Below are 18,784 nucleotides of genomic sequence, written 5' to 3'. Positions count from 1 at the left end.
TTTATGCAAATTTTTGACTAAGTCAAGGGCAACAAGACCTCGTAGAACAAGAAATGCCACCTGTGATACACTGAGTAACTGCTAAAGGAACAGAAACTATTTGGTAACTGTACACTGAACAATGGACACACTGACCTCAAATTAATAAGTATGGGTCATTTACCAGTCAAAGTTGACCTCCACATCAAATGTGATTTTAGACCAAAGTACTGTATTCTTTAGTTATCTGGTAAAAAAAACTTTACAGTTCTGGGCCATTGTAACCTTGACCTTTGACCAACTAATCTCAAAATCAATAGGGGCCATCTGCTGGTCATGATCAACCTCCCAATTAAGTTTTGTAATCCTTGGCCCAAGCATTCACAATTTATTTTCTGAAACTGTTTAACTTTTTCCAGTCAATGTTACCTTGACCTTGACCCAATGACCTCAGAATCAACAGGGGTCATGACCACCCTCCTATCAACATTCAAGATTCTAGGCGCAAGTGTTCTTGAGTTATCATCTGGAAAATGATTGGTCTATGGACCGGTCAACATCAGCAAAACAACATGAGGGCAAAATAACTCTGGTCTGGCTGAATGAATTTATGCTTCACAAACTGATAATATTCCAGTATTCCTTCACAGTCCTACAAAAAATTATTTTTTAGATACATGCAACACAAATTTTAGGCCCTTCTAAAGCATTTTTTACTAAGTCAAGGGCCATAATTCTGGACTTGCTGGCTTGTATTCTTGAAACACTTTAAATACTTAAATTTGTTCATGAAAATATTGTAAAACGTAAGACTGCAAATATTTCCCTACGAAGTTGGCAGACATACCTTTTGTTTACTGTCCCCTTTAAACACTTCATGCACAAACAAGGATCCTAGAGCAAACCCCAGCACCTGATCCGTGTCTGTAATACAATGTCGCCACAACTCCTCCCCACCTGTCGTTCCTGAGATAAAACAAGTACATGTATATTCAATAACAAGATTGTTTCATAAACTAGCAATGGTGAAACCAATTAATTTTCACTGTCAGTGCTGCAACAGGACATAATGAAAAATTTGGGTTATTTATACCTGTTCTACACAATTCATCAAATATTTAGAACTAAGGAAACAATTACAGAAAATAAACACAATCAAAATCTGTTTGTACAAAAACATATGCCCCCACAATGACCTTATGAAGGAAATTGCACACATAATTTTATATGTTGTGATCTTGACCTTTGACCTTGTAAATCTGATTATAAATAGGGTCATTTTCTGACAACAGGCAATACTGTGAAATCATTAATATTCTTGGGGGGACTAATTTTCATGGATTTCATGGTTGAGACAATCTACAAAATTTAATCCCAACAAACAAGTAAAATTCCCATTAATTTTTGTTCAAAAAATGAAATCCACAAACTCATATCCCCACAAAATTGCCATTTTGACAAAAACCACGAAATTTCATACCCACGAAATTAAATGATTTCACAGTAATGCTATGAAGCTTTGTCAAAAAGCCCAAGCGATCTCAAGATATTGATCAGAAACCATTTTCAGTCTTAAAGTCACTGTGATATTGACCTTTGACCTAATGAACTAAAATAATAGGGATCATCTTTTGAATACAAAAAATTATCCTATGATGTTTGACAACTGTAGGAAAAGCATTATTTTGTTATTAATTGGAAACCTTGACCTTTGAAGAACTGACAAATATATTAATGGTCATTTGACCACATGAAATAATTACTTTGGGTTTCTTAAATGTGTAGAACTACCTTAAGCAGAAATTCAAGGTTGTTGCCTTGTTGTCTAAAATATATTGTCAAAAATGTACCCAATTTTTTCATCACCTGGCAGAAATTTCAAATAAATCGGTAACATTTTTAACAGATTATTTTGATCAAATGACCTGAAAATACTAATCTGTACATACCATTACACATGTACATGTATAATATTTGTACTGAGTCAAAAAGCTTAACTAGCTGCAACTCCTGAGGTCAGACAAGTAGTAGAAAGAGTTGGGGTTCATGAGAATAACTTTATTATTTGAGCGGACCCTACACTTTCTGTTTTGTATCATGATCTGCCAATATGAGCAACACTTCCGCCTACTTATTTTGATTGACAAGTTAACATTCCATTTTAAGCATTGATACCATCACGTAACAAGCGTACTCTTACTGAAACAGAGAATGGTTTCAAAAATTTCAACATTTCCCTAGTGTTCTGTATGAAGGCCGGACCTAAGACAGCTTATAGCCATGCCTCTTCCACAGTTGAAGAATATTACAGATGGAAGTTAACAGTTATAATGACACTGCAGGTAAACCATGATACAAATCGCGGGCTAAGGGCAAAACGGTTGTAACTTATATGTAATACAGAAGGAGTTACAACCGTTTTGCGCATAAGAATGTGACTGTTGTATGCAAAAGTAACAAAATTAATGGTATTTTAGCATTTCTACAATTTGTTTGTTCTATGTAATAAAGATATGTATCTTCTTAATAAAGACTGAAAACAAGCTCAGATGTTTGTCAGATCATAATTAATCTAAACACATACTATGTTTTGGGAGAATTTTGTCCCGCTGTGGCTTCAAAATCCCCTTTATTAGATTTTGAATTCTGTCATGTGGGTATGCTTTCCAGCTTGCTGTTTCTGCAGTATGGCAAAACCTATCCCAGGCAAAACCCATCCAACATAATTTTGAATAATTGTACAACTTCTCTCCCATAAACTTTCCTTCATTTTTATTTTATTCTTAAATATTTCAATGGACAGTTATTACAGCAAGGCTTTAAAACAGCTGATGACATTCAAATATAAACAAGAGCTGTCCGTAAGACAGCCAAGCTCAACTATTCGAAATATTGTCACAGAAGCAGGAAATTATTACCCAAAATGTTAAATATCAAAATAGTTTTACGTTCAAAAGGGGACATAACTTGACCAAAATGCATATCAGAGTTATGGGACTTAATGCTATCAACTAGTTTTATAACCCCGAAGAAACATGTTAAGTTTCAATTCCATATCTGCATTAGTTTTGAAGATAGTGACTTGCAGGTAAAACTTTAACCAGAATTTTCTAAGTCCAAAAGGGGGCATAATTTGGCCAAAATGAAGGTCAGAGTTATGGAACTTGGTGCTATCAACTAGTTTTATAACCCCAAAGACACAAGTGAAGTTTCAATTCAATATCTGCATTAGTTTTGGAGATAGTGACTTGCATGTAAAACTTTAACCAGAATTTTCTAAGTCCAAAAGGGGGCATAATTTGCTCAAAATACATGTTAGAGTTATGGAACATGGCCCAGTGAGGTTGGTAAATGACCTAGAAAAAGAATAAATAAGTTTTTAAGCTATATGCCTTTTGGTAATAGCTTTATGTACTTGCACGCAAATCTTTAACCAGGATTTCTAAGTCCAAAAGGGGGCATAATTTGACCAAAATACATGTCAGAGTTATGTGACTTGATTCTATCAAATAGTTTTATAACCCCGAAGACACATGTGAAGTTTCAATTCAATATCTGCATTAGTTTTGGAGATAGTAACTTGCATGTAAAACTTTAACCAGGATTTTCTAAGTCCAAAAGGGGGCATAATTTGCCCAAAAATACATGTCAGAGTTATGGGACTTGACCCAGTGAGGTAGGTAATTGATCTAGAAAAAGAAAAAATAAGTTTGAAATCTATATGCCTTTTAGTAATAGCTGTATGTATTTGCACGCAAAACTTTAACCAGAATTTTCTAAGTCCAAAAGGGGGCATATTTTGGCCAAAATGAAGGTCAGAGTTATGAGACTTGGTGCTATCAACTAGTTTTATAACTCCGAAGACACAAGTGAAGTTTCAATTCAATATCTGCATTAGTTTTGGAGACAGTGACTTGCATGTAAAACTTTAACCAGAATTTTCTAAGACCAAAAGGGGGCATAATTTGCTCAAAATACATGTTAGAGTTATGGAACATGACCCAGTGAGGTTGGTAATTGACCTAGAAAAAGAATAAATAAGTTTCAAAGTTATATGCCTTTAAATGATAGCTGTATGTACTTGCATGCAAAAACTTAACCAAGGTGTGACGCAGACGCCGATGCCAGGGTGAGTTGAATAGCTAGACTATTCTTCGAAAAGTTAAGCTAAAAAAATTGATTATACATTTGCTAAATCATTGCAAATCAGTTGCATGCATGAAAGAGATTGTATGTCAGCTTTATGAAATATCATCTACGGGGGATTTTCTCTGAAGAGGTTTAGTCCAGCTCCTTGATGGGTTCTACTTGTACATGAAATTATACCTAGATCTGGCACCTATAAGACTAAAACTTGTGCTTATGCGACTGAAAGTCCAAGAAAACAACAATGAACATTTTTATCATCATAGTACCTGACAACAATGAACATTTTTTTCATCATAGTACCTGAAATAGCCTCTGTAAGAATATTTCTGGCATCAGTGAAGTCATTTGTTAGATATGGTGTCATCGCCTTTACTACGTGCCACATCATGTAGTTCTGCAAGGTCCTGAATGTACAGAAAAGGAAAGAGCATGGTTTACATTCAGTGGAAGATAATGAGAAAGTCTGTATTCTTAATCACTTCACCATTCTAAACAAATACCAAACTGTCAATATACACACTCATAACAACACATTAATTTTAACTTTTAGAACACTTGTATACTATGGAAGTACTTACCGTACCGAGCAGACATTGCCAATTTTCATAATTGGGAATGGGCTTGCTTTCAAGATATTTTACAATGCTTTAAAAGGACATCAGAATTGTAACACTGGTTTTTCAGCATGCTTAGAATAGTTTTATTGATACAGTTAATCTTTAACAGTTTTAACTGTTCAAATTACATTCTGAGAACAATTATAGGAATGAAGCTGTCATTCTACACTGATTTTCTGCACATATAAATTGTAACTTGTCTCACCTGTTACCATTTTCTTCCTGTAACATCTGTTGTAGCAGCTCTGTGAGATTCTGTAGGTAGCCTGGCATATACACTACAACATTCTCCGAGGCATTGACTGTCACATTGGAAATGGATAATATACTGTTTAAAAGTTTTATCCAATCAACCTGAAAGAAGCAACAGTACAGATTGAGTACAGTATAGTACTGCCTTTAAATAATGAGGTAAATTTGATAGTGTATTTCAACTTAGGGAAATTTTGATGATGTTGTTAAAGAGAGGTTTTTGCTTAAAAGAAGGCCGCACTGGAGAGGTTGTACTTTATTTCAAAGGGAAAAAGTAGCTTGAGCACAAGTCCATAATTTGTAAGGCCGCAACTTTGATCTCTGATCACTACTTCAAGGGAATCTCACTCAGACAGATCACTACGCAACTTCTCTGAGACAATTTCTCAGAGGACTAAGTTTAACATCAATTGTCCCCTTCCTGTGGAGAAGTTGTCAGTTATCTACAAAGAGCAGGTTTTAAATTAGTACTGGGGCAGATTCTTGGAACACTTGACAGGGTCGCTGACTCCTCCTGTACAACTCCACTATATCTAAAATCAAACTCTATCAAATAAACAAAGGGTTAAAGCTATAACTTAAGAAAATTTATAATAATGCTTTTCAAAAAGCAATCTACTAGTATTCAAGGTATTGAATAACATAAATTCAGACCTGTTAAAAGGGAGATAATCATAAATAGTTACTAAAAGTGTTCTAACATGCTAAGTACACTTTCATATAATTTTATTTCAAGTTAAATGATTCAGCAAAATCAATAAAGCCTCATTAGTGTATCTTAATCATGTAGTGCATTTCAAATGAAGACATTAACATTTTTCTATCATCTTATATTGAGACAGAGAAATTGACCTTCTGTCAGCATACAGTGACAAATGAACTTGCAGGAAACATCCTTACAAAAGCGAATCTGTCTTCTATAAGAAAGATAATGTAAAGATGTCTAACATCTTGATGTCAAATATTCATCTGTAAAAGTACTGTAAAATCATCTAATTTTGAGGACAAAAAATTTCATGGTTTTGGCTAAAATGGCTATTTTGTGAGGACATGAATTCATGAATTTTAACTTTCCAACATACAGTTAAAGAGAATTTAACTTATTTGTTTGAATTTTACTTTAGTGGATTAACTCAACTATGAAAAATGAGTTCCCCACAAACAGTAACAATTTTACAGTACAACAATTATCATAATCATCCCTAAATATCTGATTTCTATTCAAGCAATTTCCAAGAATGTAACTCTCATTTGCATTTTAATATTGTTGGGATTACATCTTCTTATTATTCCCTATTACAAACATTTTGTTCCGAGAAAGAATGTATTCATTGCAAACAATTTTACGACTGAATAAAAACAGGTTGTCACTAACTACCAAGAAATCTTCTGCTTATAAAAAGACAATGTGTCATGCAAAACTACATGTGACAGTGTTTGGTAATTATAAAAGGCAATTTTAGATATTAACAAAACTGTAAGTTCTGAAATAACAAAGCGTAACTCTGTTAATACACCCTGGCTGTGCAATCATACAGAGAAGTAAAATGTTGTGATCATGACCTCTGACATTCAAGTGTGACCTTGACCCTGGACCTAGTGTCATAGGTTAACAATCTGATGGCATGAAATTCTTTCACTGGTTAAGGTAGTTCTGCACTTTTGGATCGAAATTTTTTCTACAATGTAGAAATTGATTAAACTCTGATTTTTCAAAACTTCAGAATATACCTAGAAAATTCAGCAAATAAAAAAGATAGGGCCGTGTGCTTATTTTTTGCTATACTGATTTGAAAAGTTTGAACCTCATGCAATATTTCGTAATGGGAGTCTATGAGAAAATCATAACTTTCATAACATTTTCGTGAACAGAAACTTTTCTACAATGTAGATTTTGATGAAACTTTTCATAGTTGTAAATAAACACATGGTCTATGATTTGGTGAAATAAAATGTATAGGTCCGTGTGCTTATTTTTGAGATATTTGACCATGATTAAAGTGAATCGGACGTTTCACGCTAATTTTAAGACATTATTTTGAATTTTTAACGTATCATATGTTTTAATATCATATTTTGACTTTAGAAATATATCAATAGTGCTACTGTAATAAATTTACCAACAGGTTTCGATTAAATCATAAAATTATTTTCATTTCCGTACGCCGAATACAGGTTTTATTCTACGTTTTCCGGGTAAATGACGTTACGCCATCACTTCCGGTTTATCAAACGTGCAGAACTACCTTAAGAAGATAAGGAGATGACACAAAATTTAGTTACTTGACCTTTGACCTCCAAGTGTGGCCTTGACAATGGATCTAGTGAACTGGGTTGTGCATGTTGTCTGGATAAGGTTAACAACTGAAACTTATTCTAAGAAATCTAAGAATCCTGTTGTTTCAAACAATATGGAGTGGAACAACATCATAAGGCATCTGACCTTTGACCTCAAAGCATGACTTTGACCTTGGACCTAGGGAACAGAACTGTGCCATATGTGTGTCATCACGGAGAGGTAAACATTATGAACATACTCCAATCTGTTTAGACAATATGGTGCAGACACAAAATTATCTATTTGACCTTTCAACCCTATGTGTGACCATAATTTGGACCTACTTACGTGTTTTGATGATGTAAACAATTGTTGCTTAATTTTCCAAAAATCTTACCAATAGAAATTAAGATAATGGATAGGACATGACGGACACAAAGACAAAAGAACATGGGTGTCACTTAGTTTCAAAAAGTGTATTAAAAAAATCAACTTCTTTAGCCTAATATCAAGCTTATTTTTAGCTCACCTGTCACATAGTGACAAGGTGAGCTTTTGTGATCACCCTTCGTCCGTCGTCCGTCATCAGCACGATAGTGGTTTCATTTATGATTTTATTTTAACCAAACTTGCATACAATTTGTATTACCATAAGATCTCGGTTCCTTTCTTGAACTGGCCAGATTCCCTTATGGGTTCCAGAGTTATGGCCCCTGAAAGGGCCAGAATTAGCTATTTTGACCTTGTCTGCACAATAGCAGCTTCATTTATGATTTGATTTTAACCAAACTTGCACACAACTTGTATCACCATAAGATCTTGGTTCCTTTCTTGAACTGGCCAGATTCCGTTACGGGTTACAGAGTTATGGCCCTGAAAGGGCCAGAATTAGCTATTTTGAGCTTGTCTGCATAATAGCAGCTTCATTTATGATTTGAATTTAATCAAACTTGCACAAAACTTGTGTCACCATAAGATCTAGATTCCTTAGTTGAACCGGCCAGATCCCATAATGGGTTCCAGAGTTATGGCCCCTGAAAGGGCCAAAATTAGCTATTTTGACCTTGTCTGCACAATAGCAGCTTCATTTATGATTTGATTTTAACCAAACTTGCACACAACTTGTATCACCACAAGATCTTGGTTCTTTTCTTGAACTGGCCAGATTTTCTCATGGGTTCCAGAGTTATGGCCCCTTAAAGGTCCAAAATCGGCTATTTTGGCTTTTGCAGCCATATAGAGACTTCATTTATGGTTTTATTTGATGCAAACTTCCAAAATAACTTCAACAACAATAATTCTTGGATTCCATGACAAATCAGATCCAAGCGTAGGTTCAGAGTTATTTTATATCTGATTACCTCCCCTGATTGTAATCAAAATGGATTTATATCAGAAAGTACTTATAGGACTTATTTGAAATTTCATGATTGTCATTAGTTGGACTGAGCCAATCAGGGCAGATAACTATGGACTGATTTTATGTCAAATTACCTCCCTTTATTTCAAATTAAAATGGGTATATCTCCGTAACTAATGAAGATACTGATCTGAAATTTCATTTATGTCAACAGATTTATTTGGCAGATCCTTCTTTGTTCACTTACAATATTTTTTTTTTTAAATTACTTCCCTTTTACGTTACTATAAATAGCTTTTTTTAGTAACTTTTTTATTATTGGCTGTAGGGAAAAACTGAGACCACTTTTCTGTGGTACAACATGGATGGTACCTCCAATTATTAGGTGTATTTTGACATATCTGTACCTTGTAAGAATTTTATTTTCTTTTTGGTTAAATTTCTTCCCTTTGTTGTTCCTGTCCTTTGGACTTAGATATTTTTTCTGAGGACCTTCTTGTCCTCAAGTGCAATGATAACAGGTGAGTGATATAGGGCCATCATGGCCCTCTTGTTTTTATAATACAGGCTAACACTGATGTCACGCTAAACTTACTGACAGACAAAGAAGTTGTGCTGCTATTTTACAGTAAGATATATTATAACCAAAATATTCTACAGCAGAAGTTTAAGTAATTTATTAAATACTTAGAATCAAATAAATGCAGCACAGGAAAGTTTTATCTTAAATAGAATATAAAGCATTACCTTTTCGGCATAATAGCAGCTTCATTTAATATTTAATATTCTAAATTAGCTATTTTGACCTTGTCTGCACAAAAGCAGCTTCATTTATGATTTGATTTTTACCAAACTTGCATACAACTTGTATCACCATGAGATCTTGTTCCTTTCTTGAACTGGCCTGATTCCTTTATGGGTTCCAGAGTTATGGCCCCTGAAAGGGCCAGAATTAGCTATTTTGACCTTGTCTGCACAATAGCAGCTTCATTTATGAATTGAATTTAACCAAACTTGCACACAACTTGCGTCACCATAAGATCTTGGTTCCTTTCTTCAACTGGCCAGATTCCATTATGGGTTCCAGAGTTATGGCCCCTGAATGGGCCAAAATTAGCTATTTTGACCTTGTCTGCACAATAGCAGCTTCATTTATGATTTGAATTTAATTAAACTTGCAGAAAACTTATGTCACCATAAGATCTCGGTTCCTTTCTTGAACTGACCAGATCCCGTAACGGGTTCCAGAGTTATGGCCCCTGAAAGAGCCAAAATTAGCTTTTTTGAACTTGTCTGCACAATAGCAGCTTCATTTATGATTTGATTTTAACCAAACTTGCACACAACTTATTTCGAACCAAGATGTTGGTTCCTTTCTTGAAATGGTTAGATTCCATTATGGGTTCCAGAGTTATGGCCCCTGATAGGGCCAGAATTAGCTATTTTGACCTTATCTGCACAATAGCAGCTTCATTTATGATTTGAATTTTATCAAACTTGCACAAAACTTGTGTCACCATAAGGTCTTGGTTCCTTTCTTGAACCGGCCAGATCTCATTACGGGTTCCAGAGTTACGGCCCCTGAAAGGGCCAAAATAAGCTATTTTGACCTTTTCGGCATAATAGCAGCTTCATTTAAAATTTGATTTTAACCAAAATTGCACACAACTTGTATCACCATAAGATCTTGATTCCTTTTTATACGCCCGAAGGGGCATATTATGTTATCGCCTCGGTGTCTGTCAGTCTGTATATCTGTTGGTTAGCAATTTTCCTTTTGCTCTGTAACTGTTGAACCCCTTGAAGGATTTCAAAGAAACCTGACACAAATGTTCACCTCATCGAAACAATGTGCAGAATGCATTTGGATGGCTCACTTCAAGGTCAAGGTCACACTCAGGGGTCAAAGGTCATATGACTTTGTTTTGTGTGTATATTGCTCTGCATTTGCGCTGATTGCAGTGCTCTTGTTTTTATTTGGCAGATCCTTCTTTTGTTGACCTACAATAATTTTTTTCAGTTACTTCCCTTTTATGTTACTATAAATAGCTTATTAAGTAACTTTATTATTATTGGCCATAGGGAAAAACCGAGACCACTTTTCTGTGGTACACCATGGATGGTACCTCCAATTTTTAGGTGTATTTTGACATATCTGTACCTTGTAAGAATTTTTTATTTCTTTTTGGTTAAATTTCGCCCTTTTTGTTCCTGTTTGTTTGTTTTGCTCGATGTAATCCTTCTGGCATGAAACTACTGGCCTGATTTGAAAATAATTTTATTTGAAGTAACTTTAAGAAAATTTCAACTATATTTTCTCATAATTCTTTTGATTGATCTTGATTATGATTTTTTGACCTTCTTGTCCTTAAGTGCAATGATAACAGGGGAGCGATATAGGGCCATTTTGGCCCTCTTGTTTAGAAAATGTTGACGGACACACAACGTACAACTGATGACGGACATTGAGCGGTCACAAAAGCTCACCATGAGCCTTTGACTCAGGTGAGCTAACAAGAAGGTCATGATGACCCTGAATCGCTTACCTGAGTAATATGAGCCACATGTTTCAAATGGCAAACTGATGCTAAAATATTAGAAAGTAGGTCAATAGGTCAAATTCATGGTCACTGAAAGTCAGTTTTATGCAAAACTGTACATGTCATCCAAATTTCAAGGCTGTATCTTAAAAAATAAGAAAGTAGGTCAGTAGGTCAAGGTCACAGTAAGGTGACCCGTAAACACTTGGGTACATCGGGTAAATATAATTAAACAGTCTAGGAAATATGATCTGATAATTTTTTAAGTATTTTTTCCTATATAACTCATATTATGAGTGACCCCCAGGGTGTGCCTCTTTTTACCCCAAGGGCATTATTTGAACAATTTTGTTAGAGGGCCACTAGGCAATGCTACATAACAAATATCTAAAGCCTAGACCTTTCAGTTTCAGACAAGATGATATTTAAAGTCTTCTCCAACATAAGTTTATGTAAAACTTTGGATCTCTGGGGCGGGACCACTTTTCACCCCAGGGGCACAATTTGAACAATCTTCATAGAGTACCACAAGGCAATGCTATATACAAAATATCGGCGGGACCACTTTTCACCCCAGGGGCACAATTTGAACAATCTTCATAGAGTACCACAAGGCAATGCTATATACCAAAGGCCTAGGTCTTGTAGTTTCAGACAAGAAGATTTTTAAAGTTTTTTCCTATATAAGACTATGTAATACTAGGGACTCCTGGGGCGGGCCCTCTCTTCATCCCGGAGGCACAATTTGAACAATCTTCATAGAGGACCATTAGATGATGTCACATGCCAAATATCAAACTCAATGCCTTGCAGTTTTGGACAAGAAGATTTTTAAAGTTTTTCCTTTCTGTTGCTATGGCAACCAGAGTTCTGCATGGAATGAAATTCTTTGAACAATTTTGAAAGGGGATCACCCAAGGATCATTCCTGTGAAGTTTGGTGTAATTCTGCCCAGTGGTTTTCAAGAAGATTTTTTTAGAAAATGTTGACGGACACACAACGGACGACTGACACCGCACGATGCATGAGTTACGACGGACACTGACTGGTCATAAAAGCTCACCATGAGCCTATGGTATAATTCTACCTACCTACTATTTTTTTGAGCATGTTATTAGAAACAAACATTTTTAGGCCTTATCAATAAATCATTTTGTGATATCTACAACTGTATTTCATGATACAGAAAATAATTAATGATAATCATTAACATCAAAATGAATTTCTGATATCTCTAATTCAATGAATAAATTTGTGACATCCATAAATTAATAAAAGATAAAGGATACCATAAAATAGTGAATAAACTGTACAACAGTACCCCAGAGATAAATTCAAATACAACAAAATATTAACCAAACTGGAATGCACACACCAGCACCAATGACAACTGCATCCAGTAGTTCATTATAGTCAAGCTAAAAAAATCAATTTTAAGTATCATAATTATAGTGCTCATAATAAATTATAAGGGACTTAATGCAAATGGCTATCATATACAATGATGTAAGAGAGTCATTTCCCTTGAAAGATTAGTTGAAACCAAAAGAGGAAGTTAAATTATTTGGAAAATCTATGTAGGCAAATTCTGTAAATTCAGCAGGTTAGTTGTTTCATTTTTTCATTTATCAGCTTCTTTATTTTCATTTATCAGCTTCTTTATTTTCATTTAAGTGTCTGGCATTTATTTTCATATTTAAGTCCTTTTTTCATTTAACAAACTTGCTTTTTATTAAATATGGTAGACTGCTCATCTGACTTTTTTTCATGAGGTGTTTTCCATATAAAGAAAACTATGCTGTGCAGGCCATAGTTTTCAAATAATTTTAAAATGTTTGTCTGAGAGACTTGGAGTAGAGACATAATCATTTGGCAAACTGTCAACTTTTAAATCTATTTTTTTAGACCTACCATATCTCTAAAACATTTATTATAATTAGACAGTGAATATTTTACTGTGACACTACAATAAGAATAAAGATCTGTGTGCCCTTTTTAAGCAATTTGTAATTGTACTAAGTGTAATGTTCAGTAAAATTTAATATGCTATAGTGAGGGTAAGCTATTACATGTACTTCTGTCATATTTTCATAATAATTTCTTATATATTGAAGTAGAAAATGATACAAATGTAGAAGCATGTGACAGTTCATGCTCAAAATTATATTTCAGGATGTTTCATACGCCAGATTACTATCACAATATATCCATGAGACTTTCTGAGGTCCTGGACGATATTCAAGTAAATAAAAATATGGTGATGAAGAGGAGGAGGACAGCTTTACTGAGTGAAACCATGCATACAATCACAAGGACAGCAGATGGTAGACAAATGAGTATATATAAATTAGGCAGTCAATCAGAAGGCACTACAACAATAGGACTGGACTCAGATATTGACACACTTGGCTCTATAGATGTCATTGTTATACAGAATTGGTCTGAGTGGACTCCAGGTTTCAACTACCTGATGATCCAGAATGAAACCACACCACCTGGATATTGTCTTTTACAGGTACTTAGACCTGATGCTCCACTTCCTTATACACATGAAAAAGGCAATACCTATGTCAAGGATACAAGTGGACGGATATTGATCAAGAATACAATTATTGATACTGTAATGATAGGAGGACATCAGCGACAAGGACCATCAATGGCATTAGCAGCAGAACCAGATATTCATGCTTCAGACATTGTACTAGCATTTCTTTGTAAATCATGGCCGCAGTCATCAAGAGTTTGCCTGGACAGACAAGAAACAAATTCATGGCCGACAGCAGAAATGAAGAGATATGCAAAAACTACAAAGTGTTTTGTTGTTGGTGTTGGAAGCAAAGTCAGTGAAAATGCAGACTTTGAATGGAGAATTTCTACCTCATTAGCTGAACGGTGCCTGATGTTCAATTTAAATATTACTCAAATAAGAATTTATATCTTAATGAAAATGATTTTTAAAACATATATTAATGTGGCAAATCTTAACAATGAAAATTACATTTCAAGTTTCATGTGTAAAACAGTTTTGTTTTACTGTATAGCAAGTAAACCTTCATTTGTATGGAAGGAGTGTAACATTTTAAACTGTTTAAGCTTCTGTGCACAGACAATGAACAGATGTATATTAGCAGGAAATTGTCCACATTTCTTTGATCATAAAAACAATTTAATGGCAGGAAAAATATCAACAGAAGTTAAACATCAGCTACTTGAAAGAATGTCAAATTTGATACAATGTGATGAAACTTTTCTTTTTGGGATACAGATTGATGACCTTGGTGACAGACTTCAGATTAAGCTTAATACGATAAATGAAGTACATCATTATATACCACTGCCAGATGAATACACTATGATCCTAACAACTAAATTATTACTAGACGTGGTTAGACAAATTTCAAGCACTCATTATGATTTTATACATAGGATAAAAGTTGAAAGTTTGGAAATGAAATTGAAAATTCTGTTTCAGACAGTGCTACATTTTAGGCGGTACTACAGAGATGGTAACATGTTAGAAAAGACAGCATGTAGACTTCTAGCACCTTTATACTGTACCTCAATAGGATCTCTGATAGCCTCACAGAACATTCAAATCAACAACACAGTTTCTCCTCAAGCCATTGCCTGGCTTGAAGCAGGAATGGACTCAGATGTGGCTTCAAGCAAACTGAAACTTGCATCTATAATGTACTGTACTGGAGATATGGAAAGAGTTGCTATGATTCTTTCTCATATAGAAGAACAATACAGCACTGAAGTTACTGAGACTGTATGTGTCTGCTACTTCTATCGGTCTTACCTGAAGACAGGATTTTTTCAACTCTGCTGTCAATATGATGCAGCAGAATTTAAGTACATATTTGCATTTTGTGTAAGATTTTTTCCTTTGGAAATAAACTGTGTACCGCATGAACTTCAGCATGAAATGCATAGATCAACCCAAGAGGACCTTCAACATAGAGGTAGACGTGATCACTGGATGGATTGTGCTGTAGTAGACTCACTTCCATATCTGTATTTTTTACAATACAAGACATACAGCAACCTACAGAGACCAGAGGAACAACAACAAGCACTGACTAAACTTATGTGGGTCATTAGAACAGAACGCAACCTTGCACACAGAGAAACAGCACTGAATTTACTAGGACAGTGCATGGAACAGGAGAACAGACCTGTTGATGCTCTACAGTGTTACATGGTATCTCTACGCCACAGGGAAAGAAATAATGCTGCAAAAATTCATATCTGCAGGTGTTTAGCAAATACAATTTTATAAGAACACAGCAACTTGTGGAAACTTATTAGTATGACTGATCAAACTTCCTACACATGACAGTAATTATTCTTGCTGTAAGCCAGTATTTCCACACATTCTGATTTTCTGTGGCCAAAATCCTTGGCGTGTATTTTAGTAAAATTTGTCACCTATTTTGTGAAAAAGTGACTTGCAACAGGTATATCAAACAGCAAATACAAATACAATATATATTATGGGGTTTGAGTAATCTGCTTTAAACTGTTCAAATAAATTGGACTTTTTTTTAAGTCTTTATAACTCTTCTAAAACATTACCATATGACCCACCTAATGGTGACTATTTCAAATGTTCAAAACTTTGTTACAGCAATATACTGTATCTAGTGAGAGACTTGTACACAAAATTCAAACAACTTTTAATGAGACGTTTTTAAATAATTAAATTTTTTTTGTATAATTCATGATATTTCCTCAAGCTCAAGTAGAGACAAATTTCAAAGTGATGGTCACTAGGGCTGTGGATCGTCGGACAAGTGGTGGTCAGTTCTGATCCGCGAGTCGGGGCTAACAATTCACAGATTGAACCACTTGACCTATATATCATCAAGATAAACATTCAGACCAACTTTCATACAGATCCCATGAAAAATATGGATTCTAGAGAGGTCACAAGGTTTTTAGCTCACATGTCACAAAGTGACAATGTGAGCTTTTGTGATCGCGCAGCATCCGTCGTCTGTCCATCCGTAAACTTTTGCTTGTGACCACTCTAGAGGTCACAATTTTCATGGGATCTTTATGAAAGTTGGTCAGAATGTTTATCTTGATGATATCTAGGCCAAGTTCGAAACTGGGTCAACTGCGATCAAAAACTAGGTCAGTAGGTCTAAAAATAGAAAAACCTTGTGACCTCTCTAGAGGCCATACTTTTCAATGGATCTTCATGAAAGTGATTCAGAATGTTCAACTTGATGATATCTAGGTCAAGTTCAAAACCGGGTCACGTGCCATCAAAAAGTAGGTCAGTAGGTCAAATAATAAAACAAGAGGACCATGATGGTCCTGAATCGCTCATCTTCCCACATGACCCAGTTTTGAGTATGACGTCGTTTTTTCTATTAGTTGACACAGTGACCCTTAGAGCTCATGTCACCCAGTTTTCAACTTGACCTAGATATTATCAAGATAAAAATTCTGACCAATTTTCATGAAGATCCATTGAAAAATATGGTCTCTAGAGAGGTCACAAGGTTTTTCTATTATCTGACATATTGACCTAGTTTTCGAGGGTACGTAATCCTGTTTTGAACTTTACCTAGATATCATCAAGGTGAACATTCTCACTAATTTTCATGAAGATCTCATGAAAAATATGGCCTCTAGAGAGGTCACAAGGTTTTTCTATTTTTATACTTACTGGCCTAGTTTTTGACCGCACATGACCCAGTTTCGAAACTGAGCTAGATATCATCAAGGTGAACATTCAGATCAATTTTCATGAAGATCCATTGAAAAATATGGCCTCTAGAGAGGTCAAAAGATTTTTCTAATTTAAGACCTACTGACCTAGTTTTTGACCACAGTTGACCCAGTTTCAAACTTGACCTAGATATCATCAAGATGAACATTCAGACCCAACTTTCATACAGATGCCATGAAAACTATGGCCTCTAGAGACATCACAAGGTTTTTTTATTATTTGACCTACTGACCTAGTTTTTTAAGGCACATGACCCAGTTTCAAACTTGACTTAGATATCATCAAGGTGAACATTCTGACTAATTTTCATGAAGATCCATTCAAGGGTATGGCCTCTAGAGAGGTCAACGTTTTTTGATTATTTGACCTACTGACCTACTTTTTGATGGCACGTGACCCACTTTCTAACCTGACCCAGATATCATCAAGATGAACATTCTGACCAATTTTTATGGAGATCCATTCACAAGTATGGCCTCTAGAGAGGTCACAAGGTTTTTCTATTTTTAGACCTACTGACCTAGTTTTTGACCGGACATGACCCTGTTTCGAAACTGACCTAAATATCATCAAGATGAACATTCAGAACAACTTTCATACAGATCCCATGAAAAATATGGACTTTAGAGAGGTCACAAGGTTTTTCTATTATTTGACCTACTGACCTAGTTTTTGACGACACGTGACCCACTTTCGAACTTGACCTAGATATCATCAAGATGAACATTCAGATCAACTTTCATACAGATCCCGTGAAAAATATGGCCTCTAGAGAGGTCGCAAGGTTTTTCTATTATTTGACCTACTGACCTAGTTTTTGAAGCCACATGACCCACTTTCGAACTTGACCGAGATATCATCAAGGTGAACATTCTGACCAATTTTCATGAAGATCTTATGAAATATATGGCCTCTAGAGAGGTTACAAGGTTTTTCTATTTTTAGACCTACTAACCTAGTTTTTGATGGCACGTGACCCAGTTTCGAACTTGACCTAGATATCATCAAGGTGAACATTCTGACCAACTTTCATGAAGATCTTATGAAATGTATGGCCTCTAGAGAGGTCACAAGGTTTTTCTATTTTTAGACCTACTGACCTAGTTTTTGAAAGTACGTGACCCAGTTTCGAACTTGACCTAGATATCATCAAGATGAACATTCTGACCAACTTTCATAAAGATTCCACAAAAAATGTGACCTCTAGAGTGGTCACAAGCAAAAGTTTACGGACACACAGACGACGGACACTGCGCGATCACAAAAGCTCACCTTGTCACTTTGTGACAGGTGAGCTAAAAAACAAGAAGCTACGTTCAATAAACGCTTGATGCCCCCGGTGGCATCCTTGTGAATACAAAGCAACCTAAGTCTAAGGAGTATTGATGCTAGACGAAACGGTCCCATTTGGTTAACCAAGAGATGGCCCATATAAAGCAACCTAAGTCCAAAATGAGGTCAAGGTCAAGGTCAAACTGAGGTCAGGTGATGTCTGAATATGAGGAATGGTCACAGGTTATGTCTGCATTAGTATAAAGTCATTCTAGTAAGGGGTATTGATGCTAGACGAAACGGTCCCATTTGGTTAACCAAGAGATGGCCCATATAAAGCAACCTAAGTCCAAAATGAGGTCAAGGTCAAGGTCAAACTGAGGTCAGGTGATGTCTGAAGATGAGGAATGGTCAGAGGTTACATCTGCATTAGTATCAAGTCATTCTAGTAAGGGGTATTGATACCTGACGAAACGGTCCCATTTGGTTAACCTTGTACGGACGGACGGACAGGACGATCACTATATGCCTCCCGCATCATTAGATGCCGGGGGCATAAAAACGACATCATACTCGGTTTAAAACTGGGTCATG

General features: G+C 35.4%; 2 protein-coding genes across 6 annotated transcripts in view; one reads left to right on the top strand and one right to left on the bottom strand.

Annotated features, from left to right (window-relative positions):
* Window positions 1–18,784, bottom strand: part of LOC123526978 (endothelin-converting enzyme homolog) — a 154,068-nt gene that overhangs the window by 51,586 nt on the left and 83,698 nt on the right. For all 4 annotated transcript variants that reach the window (XR_008367158.1, XM_053523775.1, XM_053523774.1 and 1 more), the window contains 3 exons: window positions 4,951–5,099; window positions 4,429–4,532; window positions 827–945 (listed from right to left, as the gene is read on the bottom strand). Coding sequence is in view for 3 of the 4 variants with exons in the window: in XM_053523775.1 (XP_053379750.1) it covers window positions 827–945; window positions 4,429–4,532; window positions 4,951–5,099 (372 nt within the window). In the remaining variant the exon portion in view is untranslated. The remainder of the gene's footprint in view (window positions 1–826; window positions 946–4,428; window positions 4,533–4,950; window positions 5,100–18,784) is intronic.
* The window catches only part of LOC123527773 (uncharacterized), a 188,998-nt gene continuing 182,914 nt past the window's right edge, over window positions 12,701–18,784 (top strand). The window contains exons 1-2 of one of the 2 annotated variants that reach the window (XR_008367159.1): window positions 12,701–12,778; window positions 13,348–15,635. Coding sequence is in view for 1 of the 2 variants with exons in the window: in XM_053523778.1 (XP_053379753.1) it covers window positions 13,349–15,457 (2,109 nt within the window). In the remaining variant the exon portion in view is untranslated. Of the gene's footprint in view, window positions 12,779–13,347; window positions 15,857–18,784 lie in introns of those variants that run through there. The other variant, XM_053523778.1, reaches the window with a different exon arrangement.

This window comes from Mercenaria mercenaria, chromosome 14 (assembly GCF_021730395.1).
Source record: "Mercenaria mercenaria strain notata chromosome 14, MADL_Memer_1, whole genome shotgun sequence".
NCBI classification, from domain to species: domain Eukaryota; kingdom Metazoa; phylum Mollusca; class Bivalvia; order Venerida; family Veneridae; genus Mercenaria; species Mercenaria mercenaria.
Note: the sequence above shows the minus strand (reverse complement) of the source record. Positions and strands in the feature narration are given on the sequence as shown.